The sequence below is a fragment of the Chiloscyllium plagiosum genome, chromosome 38 (assembly GCF_004010195.1).
Source record: "Chiloscyllium plagiosum isolate BGI_BamShark_2017 chromosome 38, ASM401019v2, whole genome shotgun sequence".
NCBI lineage: Eukaryota > Metazoa > Chordata > Chondrichthyes > Orectolobiformes > Hemiscylliidae > Chiloscyllium > Chiloscyllium plagiosum.
Window position 1 is genome coordinate 7,731,125 of NC_057747.1, and position 17,972 is coordinate 7,749,096.

The 17,972-nt window shown below is 39.8% G+C and overlaps 1 protein-coding gene across 6 annotated transcripts in view; it reads left to right on the plus strand.

Moving 5' to 3' along the window:
- LOC122541788 (paladin-like) overlaps positions 1-17,972 on the plus strand; it is a 244,182-nt gene that overhangs the window by 40,478 nt on the left and 185,732 nt on the right. For 2 of the 6 annotated variants that reach the window (XM_043678763.1, XM_043678764.1), the window contains exon 1: positions 14,192-14,538. The exons of 2 other annotated variants lie outside the window; for them this stretch is intronic. In XM_043678763.1, coding sequence (XP_043534698.1) covers positions 14,288-14,538 — 251 coding nt within the window. In that variant the 5' untranslated portion in view covers positions 14,192-14,287. Of the gene's footprint in view, positions 1-8,940; positions 8,964-14,191; positions 14,539-14,602; positions 14,769-17,972 lie in introns of those variants that run through there. 2 more of the 6 variants (XM_043678768.1, XM_043678765.1) reach the window with 2 other exon arrangements.

The window sequence follows — 17,972 nt, forward strand, 5'->3', positions numbered from 1 at the left end:
GGAGAATCGACGTTTCGGGCATAAGAAGGGCTTATGGCCGAAACGTCGATTCTCCTGCTCCTTGGATGCTGCCTGACCTGCTGCGCTTTTCCAGCAACACATTTTTCTGCTCTTTTCTCAGGTGGACACTCTAGTTCCCCATGTTCATGGGTGACCATTTGAGAAAGCTAATAGAAGATTATCAATTAGGAAATGAATGAGAAAGGAAGCTGGAGGAGAAGAAGTTGCTCATTTTCTGCCCATTAGGCCGCACACCCACAGGAAAGTTGAGGTGACTCCGTTTTACATAAATGTTCCATCATTTACTTCACGAATGTATGTAATAAATTGAACAAATAACAATTCTCATTTGATAGCAGTCTAATTCACCCCAAACAGGCCATTTGTCCCGACCAATCCATGCTGATGTTTTACTTTCCATATGAGCAAATAATTATAATCCCATTTGCCCATCCTGCTCCTATCTCTGTCCAACCCCTATTCCTTCATTCAATCCAATGTTGAATCTTGTTTAAACACGAGCTCTTTAAGTGACAGCAGTAGCCTTCTGACACTGTGTTGAGTTTTCTTGTTTTCTTCTATATTTAACATTCAATGTTGTGTCTATGGTTCTTCTTTCATGACCACTTTATCTATTGGAAACAGTTTGCTTCTCTCGACCATATCTCTCCTTTCTATTTTAAAATCTTCTGTTCTGTCACTCAATGATCTGTTTCCTAACAATAAAAGAATGATTTTATTTTTGTACCCCAGGCTGATGTATGATGACAGCTGAATGGAATAAATAATTAATTTGATACAAACAGTTGCTGACAAACCAATTATCAATAGCCTAATTGAATAATTGATTTTCTTTAGCAGTTGAATCAATGTCCATTTTACTGATTGATTAAATGACACTCACATTTTAAAAATATTGACAAATAACTGAATTGGAAGAAAATTTGTAAGTTCTTACATTTTGTTACAGTTCAGATAGCTAACAGATGAGCTAAAATGCATAAAAAAGTTAAACAGCTGCAGATACTGGAGATCTGAAACAAAAGCTGAAAGTGCTAGAGAAACACAGCAGGTCTGGTGGCATCTGTAGAGAGATAAAAAGTTCATGTTTTGAGTCCAGTGATCCTTCCTGACCTGTTGAGTTTCTCCAGCACTGTTTTTGTTTCTAAAGATTGTCAGTTAAAATTGTAATGACGAATGAACTGAGAAGTTAGGAAATGAACCATGCTCCATGAAAGACCACAGGGGATCACTGTCTGTCTGCTCTAGAGAAACAAGTACAGGTACTTATGTAGTTTGAGGAGGCAGTACTCCATATTAAGCATGGAGTAAGATCAGGGCGCAGCCCTCCACGAACAACTACCGCTGGGGTTTGATGTTATTGCCCCCATTCTGCACCACAATCTGGTCATCTAAGCTATCTAACTTCCACCACTGAGAGGTCAGGATTTTTTTTTACATGAAAAATTCAAGCAGAGAATCATCTCTTCAAAGGAAGTTACATTGAGATCCTTCTAGAACATGTACTTATCGAGCATGTTGTGATTTTAAGATGTCTCAGTGGTTGTGAAGCACTTTGGATTAATTTTGGAGCCATAGCTACAGTGGTCATGTGGAAAATTTAAATATGTTAATCAATTTTCACACATTAAAATCCCACACAGTGTAGTGTGATTGTGCAGTGGTAATGTCTCTGAACTACTAATCAACGTCACTGCTCTAGGGAGTGGGATCAAATCAGGGAATTGAAATTTAGTATAAAGCTCGTCATGGTACCTGCATCAATTATAGAAAACAAAGGGAAACATAAGAAATGGAAGCCTGCCATCCTTACCTGGTCTGGCCTACACATGACTCCAGCCCCACAACAACATGGTTGATTCTTAACTGCCCTTTTCACTCAGTTCAAGGGATTAGAGATGGACAATAAATACTGGCCTTACACACATCCCATGGAAGATTAAAGGAAAAAAAAGTTAAGCTTTCAATCTACAGTGGCATCTGAAACACTTTCCTTCAACATAATCAATATTTATAACTAGAGGATGTTACAAAACAAATGGCAGTTCTTATCAAATTGAATTTGATTTGCATTTGCTGCAAAAAGAATGACTGTGACTCATAATATTTGCTGTGTGCATTTTACAAACAAATGACATTGTGTAGAGAAACAATATGAACAGTTTAAATTTTGAGATGATTTGGAAGAGCTTTTTAAAAATATTTATTAATAACAGCTTGCACTGGTTAAGGAGTTTTAAGTGTAAAAAATGTACTGTATGGAAAATAGCTGTAAACGTGAGGTTGATAAGGGAAACCAAAGATTTAAACAAAGGTTAAAGGAGTTTTCCCATTTTAAGAACAGAGGCAGTGAAGATGTTCAGGAAAGGAATTTCAGTGAGTTTTGCTTGGATGGCTGGAGATTCTGCTGTTGGAATGAGAGTTTAGATGGAAGTCATTATAGAGTTTCATGTGTTTGCAGAAATATCTGGAGGTGGTGTAGGGGGAGAACATGAAAGGTCAATGATTTAAAATTTAAGGAGGAGGGGTTGATGTGGACCATTGAGGACAGGGAAGACTGGGGCCTAATTTTGTAAAATATATTTTTCAAATAATAGAAATAATGATATTGCTTTACTTTATGTCAAGTGGAATACTTCACAAATTGAAATAGCTTTAAAGTTAAAAGTACTGAAAGCCAATAAACTTACAAAAAGAAATATAAAACCTTGTAATCAAATCAAATATTTGCAGGATTAATGTAGTAGATGTCCTGTAAAATTCACATTCCAAGTCTAGTACTTCATAGCAACTAGCAGTTTCGCTGAAAATATTGATTGACAAACTCCTGAGCTGCTTATAGTCCATGCCTCACTATGGACATTTCCCTTTGCTCAGTGGCTTGACTTGGTTCCCTGATCTTGAATTTAAAATCTTTGTCCACTGGAAGGCAGTGACATATTACTTCCAGTCAGGATTTTCTCCTGTGATCAGTTCCATCACAAGCAGATTACAGTACATGGAATTGATAATGGCATTATTATGTGACTACAATGGTGAATTTGGACTCCCTGGTCAGTCTAGGAGTCTGGAAATAATTGGGAATTGGGGGAAGGGGATGTCAGTGATGAAGACACTGGGTTATGGAGTGATGGTAAGTCCAGTATCTTCCGTTTTCAAAGTGTATTGGCTGCAGTAGGCACCCCAGCAACTGCGTAGTTGACTCAGCCACTTGATGGCCCACTTGAGGATCAATTATTGCGCTGCAGCCTTTATTTGCCCATATTAGAGGTTTGTCGTCATGTTGTTCTGAGATTTGGGTTGGGGTACCTTTTTGATGTATGCTCCAACAAAAGGATATTTTCATTAATCTGTTCAGAGTTACTATCAAACAATTCTGGAGCGGGTAGGACTTGAATCTGAGTTTCCTGGAGTAGGGTCTCTACTACTGCACGAGAGGGCCCTAAAATCCAACCGTTTAATTCATGCCCTTCATTACTTAATTTGGATGACGAAAAACTCCAATCTGCATTGTGATAGCTCCTTTGTGATGATTTGTTGGTGTTGCCTATATTCCAAGAACAAATGATAAAAAATATGTATATAGACTTTCAAAAGACGCATGACAATGTTTCACGTAATAGACTATTAATTAGATTGAAATGCTGGTGATTTATAAGTATATCCATCATGCTGCTGTAATGTTGACTAAGGACAGTAGACAGAGTTGCAGTGGACAATTATAGGGAGAATGAAGGGCTGACAATAGGCATTAACAGGTCCTTTTTTAAAGTGGAGGGGAGGAGGTGAGAGACCCAGTGTTCTTATATGTACAAAAACTATTGAAGGTGACAGGACAACTTAAGAAGCTGCTTAAAAATGTGCACAATCCTTTATTTCATTTATAGAGTCATAGAGTATAAATGCATGGAAGCTGTACTAAACCCTTACAAAACATTGACTAGACCTGGAACATGTTCAATTCCAGGTACTGCATTTCAGGCAGGATGTGCAGCTTTAGGAAGGCTGCAGAGAAAGATTTAAAGAAAGCTATCAGAGAAGAGAGACTTAAGTTTTGTGGAGGAACTGGAGAGGTTGGAGTTATTCTGCCTGGAGCAGAGAAAGTGAAGAGGAGATTTGATAGAGGTGTTCAAAATAATGAATGATTTTAGTCGAGCAGATAGGAACACAGGAATACGAGGAGGCCATTGAGCCTGCCCCTCCATTCAATTAGATCATAGTTGATCATCTCCTCAATGCTGCTTTCCTGCACAATTTTTATAATCCTTTAAGATTATTAATCTCTAGAAATCTACTGTATTCTGTCCTAAACATGCTCAATGACTGAGCTTTCACAGCCATCTGGAGTAATGAATTTCAAAGATTCACCACCATCTAACAATTTCTCCTTATCTCAAACTTTAAATGGCCTACCTGTTATTCTGAGATTATGTTCTGGGTTTTAGACTCAAAAACTTACCTACCTCCATCCTGTCATGGCCTTTAAGAATTTTGTAAGTTTCAATGATAATTATTCTCTCATTCTTTGAAGCTCTGGGAATACAGACTCAATTTCCTCAATCTCTCATCAAAACACAATCACCCCATTCCAGGGATTAATCTGGTGAACCTGTTGCACTTAGAGACTAAAATTGTGCATAATTATCACAATATGGTCTCTCAAAGCTCCTAGATAACTGCAGCATGACATCTGTATTCCTGTACTTGAATTCCCTTGAAATGAATGCTAACATATATTTGCATCAAAAGGCTTGCTGCAACTGTATATTTGCTTTTGGTGACTTGTGAACAAGGACATCCAGGCCTCTTTGGACACTGGCACTTAGCAACTCTCACCATTTAAGAAACATTCTGACTTTCTGTTTGTTTTACCATTTATACTTCTGTTTATATCTCATTCCATCTGCCATGTCTAGCCCATGCACTTAGATGAGCTAAATTCTTTTGACGATTCCTTGCATCCTCCTCACAACTTATGTTCCCACCTACTTTGGTTTGATAAGTACATTTGGGATTAATATAATTGATTCTCACATCCTAATCATTTATACGGATGATGAACAGTTGTGGAATTAACACTGATCTTTGAGGTACTCCACAAATAACAATGATATTCTGAGAAAGACCATTTCATTCTTATTGTCTGCTTTCTGACTATTAACCAATTCTCAATCTATGCTAGTATATTCGTCTCAATCCCATGTTCTCTAATTTTATTTACTAACAGCCTGTGTGGGACCTTATTTTTAAAAAAACTTTTGAAAACAATGCATCCACTGGTTCTCCTTTGTTAATGCTACAGTAACATCTTCACAAAATTTCAATCATGTTTGTGAAACATGATTTCCCTTCCAAAAATCCATGTTGACTCTGTCCAATGTTGCCATTGTTTTCTAAATTTTTGTTCAGTTACCACTGCCTTTATATTAGATTCCAACATTTCCCTTATATGACAACCAAGATAACATGTCTGTAGTTTACCACTCAGGGAAATGCAGCCTGCTTGATTGGCACCACATCCACAAATATTGACTGACACTTCAGTAGTAGATGTGTACCATCTGCAAGATGCACAGCAGAAATTCTTCAAGGTTCCTTCAACGAATTTTGCAAACCCGTGAACATAGAATCAAAAGATAACGGCAGCAGATGCGTGATGATACTATTATACACTACAAGATCAACTGTGTTTAAACACAGTTCAAGTCCACAATTTTAGTGAGAGTTTTATGCTTCACTGATTATGAGCTCCCATATTTATACAACCATTACATATCCAATTAATCATTAATATATCCATCACTTGTTCACTCATTGCAATAGGTGTCAGGCATTCCTTCAAATCATTGTAAGATGATAACAGATTTCTCTTTTGATTTTTAGCTAAATAAATATATAATAAAAACACCCAAAATGACAACATATTGTATTTGCACTTCTTTTTCAGTACGCATTAAAGTTCCAAGCATGCCTTTTCTAGTAATATACATCAGTTTCTTGCAACTTGCTCTTTGCTGACTGTCCTGCCACATCTGTATGTTCCCTGCTGTTATTACTAGAGGGATCAGATCCCAGACTGAAATCTGACTTAATAGATCATATTTGACTTTGTTTTTATTTACAGAAGTAGTCTTTGACAGAAACATAAGCATGTAATGGTACAGATTTAGTTTTAACATTAAAACACGTTTATTCTGCAAAAAAAATGAAATAGAATAAACCAAGCTATTTTTAAATAAACAATTTAAGATTTTGAAAGATACAGTAAAAAGACAATTCCATTTATCCCAATACAAAAGTTTTCTTCTCTATAACATCTATAGTTTTGATTTATCTATTTACTTCAAGAGTTTATTAACTTTTATTCTTGATTAGTCACACAATTGGGCTTAGATTTTCTTAGCTTCAAATAATGCCTTCCCATTTCTAATCCTCCAGGCTGGAGCTTTTAACTAAAACCCTTGCACTAAGGTAACCTATTTTCTCACTCTTCTGAACAATATCCTTTCTCCATGAGAAACTGTTCCTTCAATCTAATTTTAACAGGATTTCTGCAAACTGAAACCAAAGACTTTCCAAGCTGAGGGATTTTCTCTGAAGCAAATAAAAATCAATTCCTTATTCTTCTAAACTTAAAGCATGCTAATGTTTATCAATGTCTGAGCACAAAACTCACAATGCAAACACATTCCCATTGTCACTCAATGAATCCTCATTCTAGCTGCAGAAATATTGGCAGGTTAATCATTAACCTCTCACAAACATAGACCAAAAGTTAAATGCCGCTAGTTCAAAGTACATACTCTGAAATAAATGATATTAAAATATATATGTATGTATGTATAAAATCACACATCTTACATCATAAATACAGGTAGAATAGCTTACCAATTACTCATCAACTAACTCCCTCCATTGCACCAAAGTAAGAACAATTATGCGCATTAAAAAATAAATTTTAAAACAGAGAAAAGAGCACCTTCATCCCATCCTCCATCTAATTCTCCACTCTCCAAACTTGAAACAATCACTCCATTTGCTCTGTTTGGACTACACTTCCAGACTGAATCAATTTACTTAACTAATCACCTACTCTCCAATAGTTTTATCCTGATAAATGCTGGAAGAATTTTACTTTACTTTCTTGCCTTACTTTAATTCTTAACCCAGTAAATATCAAATCAATGCTAGCTACCGACCATACTTTTAGAAAGACATTGACTCTTACTGATTAACCACTCACCAGACCCACTCCACTTAAAATATATACCCCACTTCAAATATAGAGGAACTGTTTCCAGTGATTGGGGAAAAAAAGATTCAAAGGTAGCATGGGAAGCTTTTTTTTAAAGCATGTTTATCATAATCTGCAAGGCATTATCTGAAACAACATGAATAAGTTGCAGATACCAACTTTGTGTGTGTAGATGTATGTGTGGCAGAAAATGGAAGTAGCTTCCAGGAATAGTAACAGGGCATATACAAATTAGAAGCAGGAGTAGACCACTCCTCCCCTCAAGCCAGCTCTGCCATTCAACTAGATTATGATTGATCTTCTCTCTCAATGCCATTTTCCTGCACTGTTCCCATATCAAGGAGGAGAAGCAGGAAATGATGCTTTAATGACAATATCAGTCGATCAAAATCCAGAGGCTCAGGCATAAAGCTGTGAGGAACATGAATTCAATCTAACACTGTAGGTGTTGGAACTTAAATTCAATTAATGAAATCCAGAATTGGACACTCACCTTAAATGCAGACTATGAAGCTATCTTTTATAGTTGTAAAATTAATTCAGTAAAGAGTCTAGAATTGAGAGCTCATCTTTGTAAATGGGTACCATGAATATACCACAGATTGTCAAAAAAATCTCATTTGGGTCATTAGTGTTCTTTAGGGAAGGAATTCTGCCCTTACCTAGTCTGGCCTTCATGCGACTCCAGACCCACAGCAATGATACTGACTCTTAACTGCCCTCTGAAATGGCTGTGACCTTAGATTCTTGTTAGGCAGGGAATCAATCTACCTCTGCTTTAAAAATATTCAATTGACACTACCTTCACTAAATTTTGAGGCAGAGAGTTCCAAAGTTGCAAAAGCACTTGAGCAAAATGTTTCTCTCCATCTCTGTCCTAAAAGAGTGACTCCTAATTTTAAAGCAGATCCCCTTGTTCTGGACTCACCCACAAGAGAAAATGTCCTCTCCATTTCCACCTTGTCAAAACCTTCTTAAATTTCATGTTACTACTCACTCATCTAAACTTAATAGGAAGGGTTTGGAGGGATATGGGCTGGGTGCAGACAGGTGGGATTAGATTGGGTTGGGATATCTGCTCGGCATGGACGAGTTGGACCAAGGGGTCTGTTTTCGTGCTTTACATCTCTGACATCTTTACATCTAGTGAAACCAAGCCTCATTAAAAAAACAACCCACTCATTCTTTGTATTAATCTAGAAACCTCCTGTGAAATGCTTCTGACGCATTTACGTCTTGACTCCCTAAAGTCTGTTCTCTCTCTAAAAGGTACAATGTGATGGAATATCTCCACTTGCCAGGATGAATGCAGCTTCAACAACATTCAAAAGAATTGACACCATCCAAGACAAAACATCCTGCTCAATTGATACCCATACGCACTTTGAATCTTCAAATTCTCCATTGCTGACATTCAGTGACAGCAGTGTGTGCCTTTCGTATGATGCAGTGCAGCCATTCACGAAGGCTCCTTCAACACCACTTCCAAATTCATGATCTGTGCCATTTAGAAGGACAACGGCAGTACATACATGGGAACACCACCACCTGCAAGTCCCCTCCAAGACACACAACAATCTGACTTGGAAATATATTGCAATTGCCTTCTCAGCAGCATTGTGGGTGTCCATGCACCAAATAAGACTGCTGCAGTTCAAGAAGGCAGCTCATCTTCACCTTCTGAAGGGTAATTAAAGATAGGCAATAAATGATGGCCTAGCCAATGATGCTAACATCACTTGAATAATTAAAATTATATAAAAAAAATTGTAAGGGACGTTTAATCCAGACATTAATTTTGTAAGAGCATGGTCCAACAAAGGAGGCATCATGTCGCAGCCTAAATATTTACTGAAAGCATGCTGTACTGAAATAAGAATCAGGTTGTGGTTTAGATATACAGATTTGCATTGCTCCCTGCTCTTGTTTGAAGCAGATGCCACACTGTAGAACTCCACCTGACTGACACAGTTATGATAATCTCTTCACCATTGCTTCCTGTGCTCGATTACAGTTTTGAGGTTTGTCTGTCAGTGCTGAGAGTCATTGACTTTTAATTGGATTCAGCTTATAATTCTGTGTTGTTTTAGGAATATTAAAATGCATTTCTTTTTAATTTAAAGTTTTAGGTGACCATGGCGATGACCTTTGCCTCCCAGGTCTATCTCTGCTTTAGAGTCTTTATAGTATTTGTGCATTGATGTGTTGTTAATGTGTGTTAGGAGAACCAGATTGGAATTAAAATGCTCTCCTTTTGTTTGTCTTGCAATAAGGCAGAGTTCTATGTGGGGTGGGGGGGGGAATTTCATTTCAAAGGCAAATTCAGTCTATTATACTGAAGAACTGAAAGAGTTTTCGGAGGGCCTCCTTCATGAATGGAGACACCACATAAAAGCAAAGTGGCAACAGATTCAGTACAGGCTCCGAACAGACTCACAGGAGAGTGAAGAGTTGCCAACTTGGAATGGACCTTGTCCAGGAGGTTATGTCACATGATCTCCTGTCTTCAAGCATCCCACTCCATCCCCCAGCATTGATCAGCCAATAGTTCCATCATCATGACCTCACCCCCTTCCCACAGTCTATTAGAAAGTGTGTAGACTTTGCAGTACTCAATTGCATCTCACTCCGGATATTTATATCAATATTAAACAAACATTAAAATAAAAAAAACACTCCACCCACCTAATACCTATTCTCCTCGATTACTTAAAAGAATTATAGTGACGATTAATAATTCATTAAAGATTAATAGTTAATTTAAGACTCTAGGACAATTATGGAGGATTGACAACCCTACAGTCAGTGCAAAATCCTTACATGGCCTAATTCCCTCAGCTTTGAAAAATAATATCCATGAATGTTTACTACCAGGATAGTTTACTACTGTGTGTGTCTGTGCCCTCAATAGATGGAACATTAATTAACATATAGACACATTTAATCCTTTACTATAATTTTTTTGGCATTATATGTGAAAATATAAGAGGCAGGAGTAGACCATTCAGCCCTCTCGTGCCTGCTCCACCATTCAATAAGATTGTCACCACAACTCCACTTTCCAATTTGTCCCCCGTACACGCTGATTCCCTTGTCTGTCAAAAATTTAACTTAGCTTTGAGTATATTGCAATGACTCAGCTTTCTGGGCTAGTGAAATGTAAAGATTAACCATAGGTAGAATTTGCACCTCTCTACAGATGATAAGAAAGACGTCCAGAGGCGTATTTGGCCTGGAGAGCAACTCTCCCCTTATCCCCATAGAGTCATAGAGATGTACAGCATGGAAACAGACCCTTTGGTCCAACCCATCCATGCCGACCAGATATCCCAATCCAATCCCTCCAAACCTTTCCTATTCATATACCCATCCAAATACCTCTTAAATGTTGCAATTGTACCAGCCTCCACCACTTCCTCTGGCAGCTCATTCCATACATGTACCACCTTCTGCGTGAAAACGTTGCCTGTAGGTCTCTATTATATCTTTCCCCTCTCACCCTAAACCTATGCCGCAATATTCCAACAGTGGCCTAACCAATGCCCTGTACAGCCGCAACATGACCTCCCAACTCCTGTACTCAATACTCTGACCAATAAAGGAAAGCATACCAAATGCCTTCTTCACTATCCTATTTACCTGCACTCCAAGGTCTCTTTGTTCTGCTAAGATTTGCTTTCCCAAAATACAGCACCTCGCAGTTTCTTGACATGAAGGCGTTATGTGCAACTTTCTCAGTTTGTAAATAAGGCACTTGAGTCGTCACTTAAGAGAGTCAAATTGCTACCTCCCTGATCACCTGCCTTGCTGGCTGGCAAGAAAGGTGGCTAGTTTCCTGACTGGGAAACCATAGTGATATGCTGGCTGTGTGGAGTGCAATCTGATGTACAGACGGCAGGCAAGTGGTGGGTGGCCTCTGAATGCTACACTCTCTGCCCTTGCCTTTGACCTCAATAACCCTGTGACCTTTTTAGCACTGGACCCTTCTAAAGTAGGCCTCAACATGAATCCTTTGCATCCATACAGGCAACCCCATACAGCAGTGTCCAGAAACCTGAGAGGGCAAGAAACTCACCTATGTGTTGTCTAGATAGTTGATCTGGTAATTTATCACCATAATGGGGGTAATGTATTGTCAGCATCGAACACATTCGGCCCCATACTTAGGAAAAGAATGGGAAAATCAGGGTCAAAGATTCACTTCCATAAAAGGCTGTGAATCCTGGATGTGGTAATTAAAATTACACCAATTTTTGTTCATTAAGGCCAGAGAGCATTCAGCTCTTATCTGTTCCCTGTCCTTAATTGATCAAGCCCACCTTGATAGCATTTGAAAGGCTTCACTCATTCTTTTAAAACTACTATTAGCAACAAAAAAAATTAATAGTACTGGTAGGAACGTTTTCAATGAACAATTGCATTACTAAAAAAATTTCTTTTAAAATGTTGTTGAATTCTTGTCTTGCTTTTCAAAATTAATGGCTTGTGGAATGGCACTGTGCCTCTTAAGACAATACTTTTTTGGCTAAATTCAAACATGGCTCCTCTTGATGTTCAGGTTGGTGATCTCTGGGTAAAGGTGTCAAAGGGCAGATCTTGGAGGAAAGATTTAATTAAATGTTGGAGAGATTGGAGGCCTCTTCTTTGTCCTTCCCTTCTTCAGAATTACCTGGACATATCTAGGAATGAAAGATTCACCTCCAGAACCCTGCAACATGCACCTCATGAGAAACATTGTTATGTTGTTTGTTCATTTCCTGTGACTGCTTTCAGTTATTCAGTATAAATAAAAGACAGCCTTTTGGCTGAAATGAGATTGTTGCAGTGGAAGATCCCATGAGGCTGCAAGGAATACACCTGCTCAGAACCAGCAGCCACCCCTTTACCCAAAAGTATTGATTCCTTATCAGGGTATGGTCTCATGGGTACTGGTTAACCCTTGATGCCTAACTGAAACATAGAATACTGGAGCAGAGCTAGGCTATTTAGCCATTTGAACCTGCTGCACTATTCATGGCTGATCATCTAAACTCAATACTCTTTTTTTTTCCCTGCTTTCTCTCCATACCCTTTGATCCCTTTTGGCCCAAGAATTATATCTAACTCATTCTTGAAAACATTCAGTGCTGGCTTCAACTGTATCTGTGACAGTGAAGTCTACAGGCTTATCACTCTATGGGTGAAGAAATTTCTCCTCATCTCAGTCCTAAATGGCCTACCCTTAAACTAATTATAGCAGCATTGAAAATCACAGCCTACAAAACTGTGATGCATGGACAGGCAGGGAAGTGGTGAGGAGAGCCGAACTTGCATTGGTATTGCCTTACTTATAGCAGATGGAGGGTTGATCTAATATCATTGTTATAGATCATTTATTCTTCCATGGGATGTTGGCATTTCTGGCAAGGCTGCCATTTATTGTCCATCCCTGATTGCCTTGAACTGAGCGTTTTTAGGCCATTTCAAAAGGCAGTTAATTACATTGCTGAGTCAGGTATCACCAGGTAAAGATGTCAGGTTTCTTTCCCTGAAGGACTTTAGCAAACCAGTTGGGTTTTTACACCAATCAACGATAGTTGCTGTGGTCACCATTACTGAGGTTATCTTTATAATTCCAAGTTTATTAATTTAATTGAAATTGCACCAGCTGCTGTGTTTATTTTTTAAATTCAGTCACAGGATGTGGGTGTTGCTGGCAATTATTGCTCATCCATAAGAGTCAACCGCATTGCTGTGAGTCTGGAATCACACATAGGCCAGGTAAGGATGACAGTTTCCTTCCCTCAAGGACATTAGTGAACCAGATGAGGTTTTCCTGATAGTTAGCACAAGTTCCACAAACATTATTAGATTTTTAATTCCAATTTTTTTTTAAACATTGAATCCAAATTCCACCATCTGCCATGGTAGGATTTGAACCCAGATTCCCAGAGTCTCTCGTTTAATACCACTAGGCCAACACCTCCACAACAGATGTTGTGATTAATGGAATTAATATGGATGATAAGAGAGGAATTGATTCCTCAATTTGGGTAGATTTAGAAGAAGGGAACAGAACCTTAACATTGGGGTTGAAGTCAGGAAGCACCACTTCACCTTAAGGGCATTGGAAATCTAGAATTCTCTCTCCTTAAAAGCTGTTGAGGCCTGGGGTAAACTGAAATAAAACTGCAATTGGTTGACTTCTAGTCGGCAAATGTTAAAGGTTATCAACTTGACCAACCCACCTTAGTTTATGAACAGGGACTGGGCATGATATGACTCAAATAAGAGATTCTACTCACAATCCATATGATGGAGGGGTGTGGGTGAGTATACCATAGGGCACCAGAATGTAAAGCACCAAGGTGAAGTGGTGCTTCCTGACTTCAACCCCAATGTTAAGGTTCTGTTCCCTTCTTCTAAATCACCAAGTCTGTCTGGAATTAGATTCGAACCCCTGACTCGGAACGATAAAATTCTGCCGTTGAACTGGAATCTTCTTCCTAACAATTCTATGGGTGTCCCGACAGTGATTCAAGAAGCTCACCACCATCATCTCCTCAACAAAAACCGAAAGAACTGCAGACGCTGGAAATCCGAAACAAAAACATAAGTTGCTGGAAAAGCTCAGCAGATCTGACAGCATCCGTGGAGAGAATTTGGGGTCCAGTGACCGTTTCTCAGAACGGTTCTGAAACGTCAACTGATTTCTCTCCATAGATGCTGCCGAACCTGTTGAGCATTACCAGTATTTTCTGTTTTTGTATGTTATCGTTTCATCCTTCAGGCCAAATGGCGATGGACAGTGAAGCGACGGTCGCAGCCAACGAACAAACAGTAATAAAAAATAAAACTGAACCTGACGCTTGCTCCTGATTTCGGGAGGAAAAGGGAAAGTCGGAACGTTATAAATGATTTGATGCAGCGAAGTAGACGCGCGATTTTTTAAAAGTCCGCCTTTGGCTGTGGTGGTTTACAATCTCAGATTAAGGGAGAGCTGCGGCCGGTGCCTGACCGTTGCTGTTTGGAATGTGTGGCCATTTGAAGCAGCAGCGCGCGTGGCCATCTGGCGGCCAGATGTGCTGCGGTTGTCCGTGGCAACAGGCGATGGACTGCCTTGGGCCCCGCTGTCAGGGCCGTGCGTATTTACTCCCACCCCAAAATCCCAGCTCTCTCCAAAAAGAAACTAAACAAGGCCATCCTGTCCAGTTGGCTGACAAAATGGCCCTGGATTGCCTGGACGGGAATCCCCGAATGCACTTGGCCGAGAAGGAGGCGCGGTAGGGCGACTTATTTATTCTCTTCCCCTTCCCGAGAGTTCGCAGTATGTGAAGCGAAACCTCCCCTTTTATACAAAGAGGATATGTCTGAAGAGCAGATCAGAGGGAAGCAGAGGGTAAATCGAGGTGCTGTGGACTGTTGTAGATGGTTTCCCAATCAATCTGTTTTCAGATGTTATGACACACCTCTGGAGCAAGAGGGACTTGGATCTCGGTCTCCTGGCTCAGAGGTAGGGACACCATCACTATCATTATACCACAAGAGCCAGACTGTTGTATGTTGATTCTTCAGAGGTTGGGTAACAGGCTCCCCTTCATTAGGCACTTCTGATCAAACTAGTGCATTTAACTCTTTGGGAGGCAGTATTCCTTACCCAGTACATTATATCCAACAATTAAATCTGACTTAAAACAATTTTACCTGCTTTCTGTGCTAATGAGTCTGGGTTTGAATGGTTTGATGCTCTTGGATTGACTGATTTGACGTGGAAAGTGTGTGGTGCTGGAAAAGCACAGCAGGTCATGCAGCATCTGAGGAGCAGGAGAATCAACGTTTCCTGATGAAGGGCTCCTGCCTGAAACGTCAATTCTCCTGCATGACCTGATGTGTTTTTCTAGCACCACACACTTTCGACTCTGATCTCCATCATCTGCAGTCCTCTCTTTCTCCTCCCTGATTTGATGTGAAGCTGCAGTCTGGCCTTGATCCAACTGCCATGCTGCTACCTTTGTCCCATGTCCATGTTTTTCCAATGAGGTTTAACAAAAGACTATCGGAGAGCTAACAAACTCCTAATTTGGGAGCCACTTTTGCTCTTGCCCTCACGCAATCTTTATTTACACACACTTCTCAATCAGAGAACACTAACACACACACAAGTATATGATCCAGAAATGTTGAAATCAATTGCCCTTTCTGCTGATAAGCCTTCTGTTGTGTGTCCCCTTCATATTTGCTTCTCTTTTGTAGATCATTCTGTACAAATATAAGTCAATAATGGGCAGTAAGCATGCTCCATTTATTACCACCAATTGTATTTCAGGCAATTGAATCAAATGGCAATTTTTGAGTTAAGGAGAATGTTAAGTTTTATCTGGCTTAGTTGGTAGCAAACTTGTCTCAGTATCAGAAGGTTGTGTGTTCATGTCCCAGTTGTGGTATGTAATCTAGGCCTCTCAAATGAATGATAAAGGTTCTATGGTGCATCCTAGCGAGGAAAGTTTTCCCATATCTGGTTTAATATTTACATCATTGAAAAGTAAACAATCTGTTTGTTATTGCATTGCTGTGTGTGAGAGAGCTGTCTGCTGTGGTTCTGTTCGCCGAGCTGGAAGTTTTTGTTGCAAACGTTTCGTCCCCTGTCTAGGTGACATCCTCAGTGCTTGGGAGCCTCCTGTGAAGCGCTTCTGTGGTGTTTCCTCCGGCATTTATAGTGGCCTGTCCCTGCCGCTTCCGGTTGTCAGTTTCAGCTGTCTATGTGATAAATGTAGAGAGAAAATGATTGTACTCAATAACTTTAATGTTCAAAAGTGTTTTAATGTTTGTAAAGCTTTGGAACAGTCTATGGTCATACAAGTTGCTACGTAAATGCAAGTTCTTAGCGAGTTTTGAGAAGATTTGTGAGACCCTCTCTCACTAGTAACCTCACATATGGATGAGGAAGGACACCACTTCGACTGGGACAATACATCCATCCTAGAGCAAGCCAAACAAAGACACGCACGAGAATTCCTAGAAGCAAGGCATTCCAACCGGAACTCTATCAACAAACACATCGAGTTAGACCCCATTTACCACCCCCTGAAAAAAGGAACAGGAAGTGACTTTGCCACAGGAAATGACATAACCAACCCAAAGAAACCCAGGAATAAAAAGCAGGAATTTTCAGCATTGCTTCGCATGAGGTCCACTGAAGATGTTACCCAGTAAGGTAACGAAACGTCAGGAAATGAACCATTCAGCTCAGTGAGCAAACCTACGTCCTCAAGTACTTTCCTTCACTGGAAATGAAATTGGTCTTTGACTTTAGTGGAAAATGGGCGATGGTGAATATATTGAATTCCTTAGAGTTAGCAGTCAATTGCTGAACTGTCCAGAGTGTTGTGAACTTCAGCTGACTATATTCCTGGAGCCGTAGACTCTGCCACAGGTCGGGCCAGTCGTGCTTGATGAGACGGGTGGTTGGTACGCTCTGGATTCCGTGCACTCTTTCTGCTGCTTGTGCTTGTTCTCCACATGCTCCACTCGGTGAAGCTTGAAGTGGTTAATACCTTCACGGATGCTTCTTCTCCATTTTACATTCCAGGATAAGCAGGATAATCCCCATATATCTCTGGGGATTTTGCATTTGTTCAGAGATGCTTTCAGGGTGTCCTTGTAGTATTTCACTTACCATTGTAGAGCTCAGAATAGAGCACTTGCTTGGGGAGACTTGGATCTGCAATGTGGCTCCCCCATCGCAGCTGGTCATGCGTGATCAGTGCCTCCTTGGGAATATTAACCAGGGAGAAGACTGTCAGGTTGGTATGCCTATTCTGCTAGTAACTGCAGGATCTCATGAAGGTAGTGCTGGTTTTAACCAATCAGAGATGTGAGGTTTCTGCTGAACATGGTTCATGGTTCTCACTTATGCTGACAATGTTCTGCATTGTAGACTAATTTGTAAAACTAGATCACATGGGATTCAGGGTGAGCTTGCCGATTAGATACAAAATTGGCTTGATGTAAGGAGACAGAGGCTGGTGGTGGAACGTCATTTTTTTGGACTGGAGGCCACTGACCAGTGGTGTTCCACAGGGATCGGTACTGGGTCCATTTTTGCTTGTTATTTATATAAATGATTTGGATGACAATGTAGGAAGCATGTCAGTAAGTTTGCAGTTGATACCAAAATTGGTAGTATAGTGGACAGTGAAGAAGGTTATCTAAGACAAATAGCTCATGATCAATTGGGTACGTGGGCTGAGGAGTGGCAGGTGGAGTTTAACTTAGATAAATGCAAGGTATTACATTTCGGGAATACAAACAAAGACAGGGCTTATACAGTTAATTGTAGGACCTAGGTAGGGTTGTGGAACAGGGAGACCGAGGGGTTCAGGCACATGGTTCTATGCATCAAAGGTAGACAGGATTGTTAAGAAGGCATTTAGCATGCTTTCCATCATTGTTCAGACCTTTGAGTACAGGAGTTGGGACATCATGTTGAGGTTGTACAGGACATTGGTGAAACCTCTTCTGGAGTACTGTGTGCAGTTCTGGTGGCTCTGTTATAGGAAGAGTATTACTAAACTGGAGAGAGTTCAGAAAAGATTTACCAGCATTTTGCTGGGAATGGAAGGTTTGAGAAATAAAAATAGAATGGAAAGGCTGGGACTTTTTTCACTGGAATGTAGGATGTTGAGAGGTGAACTCGTACAGATGTATAAAATTATGA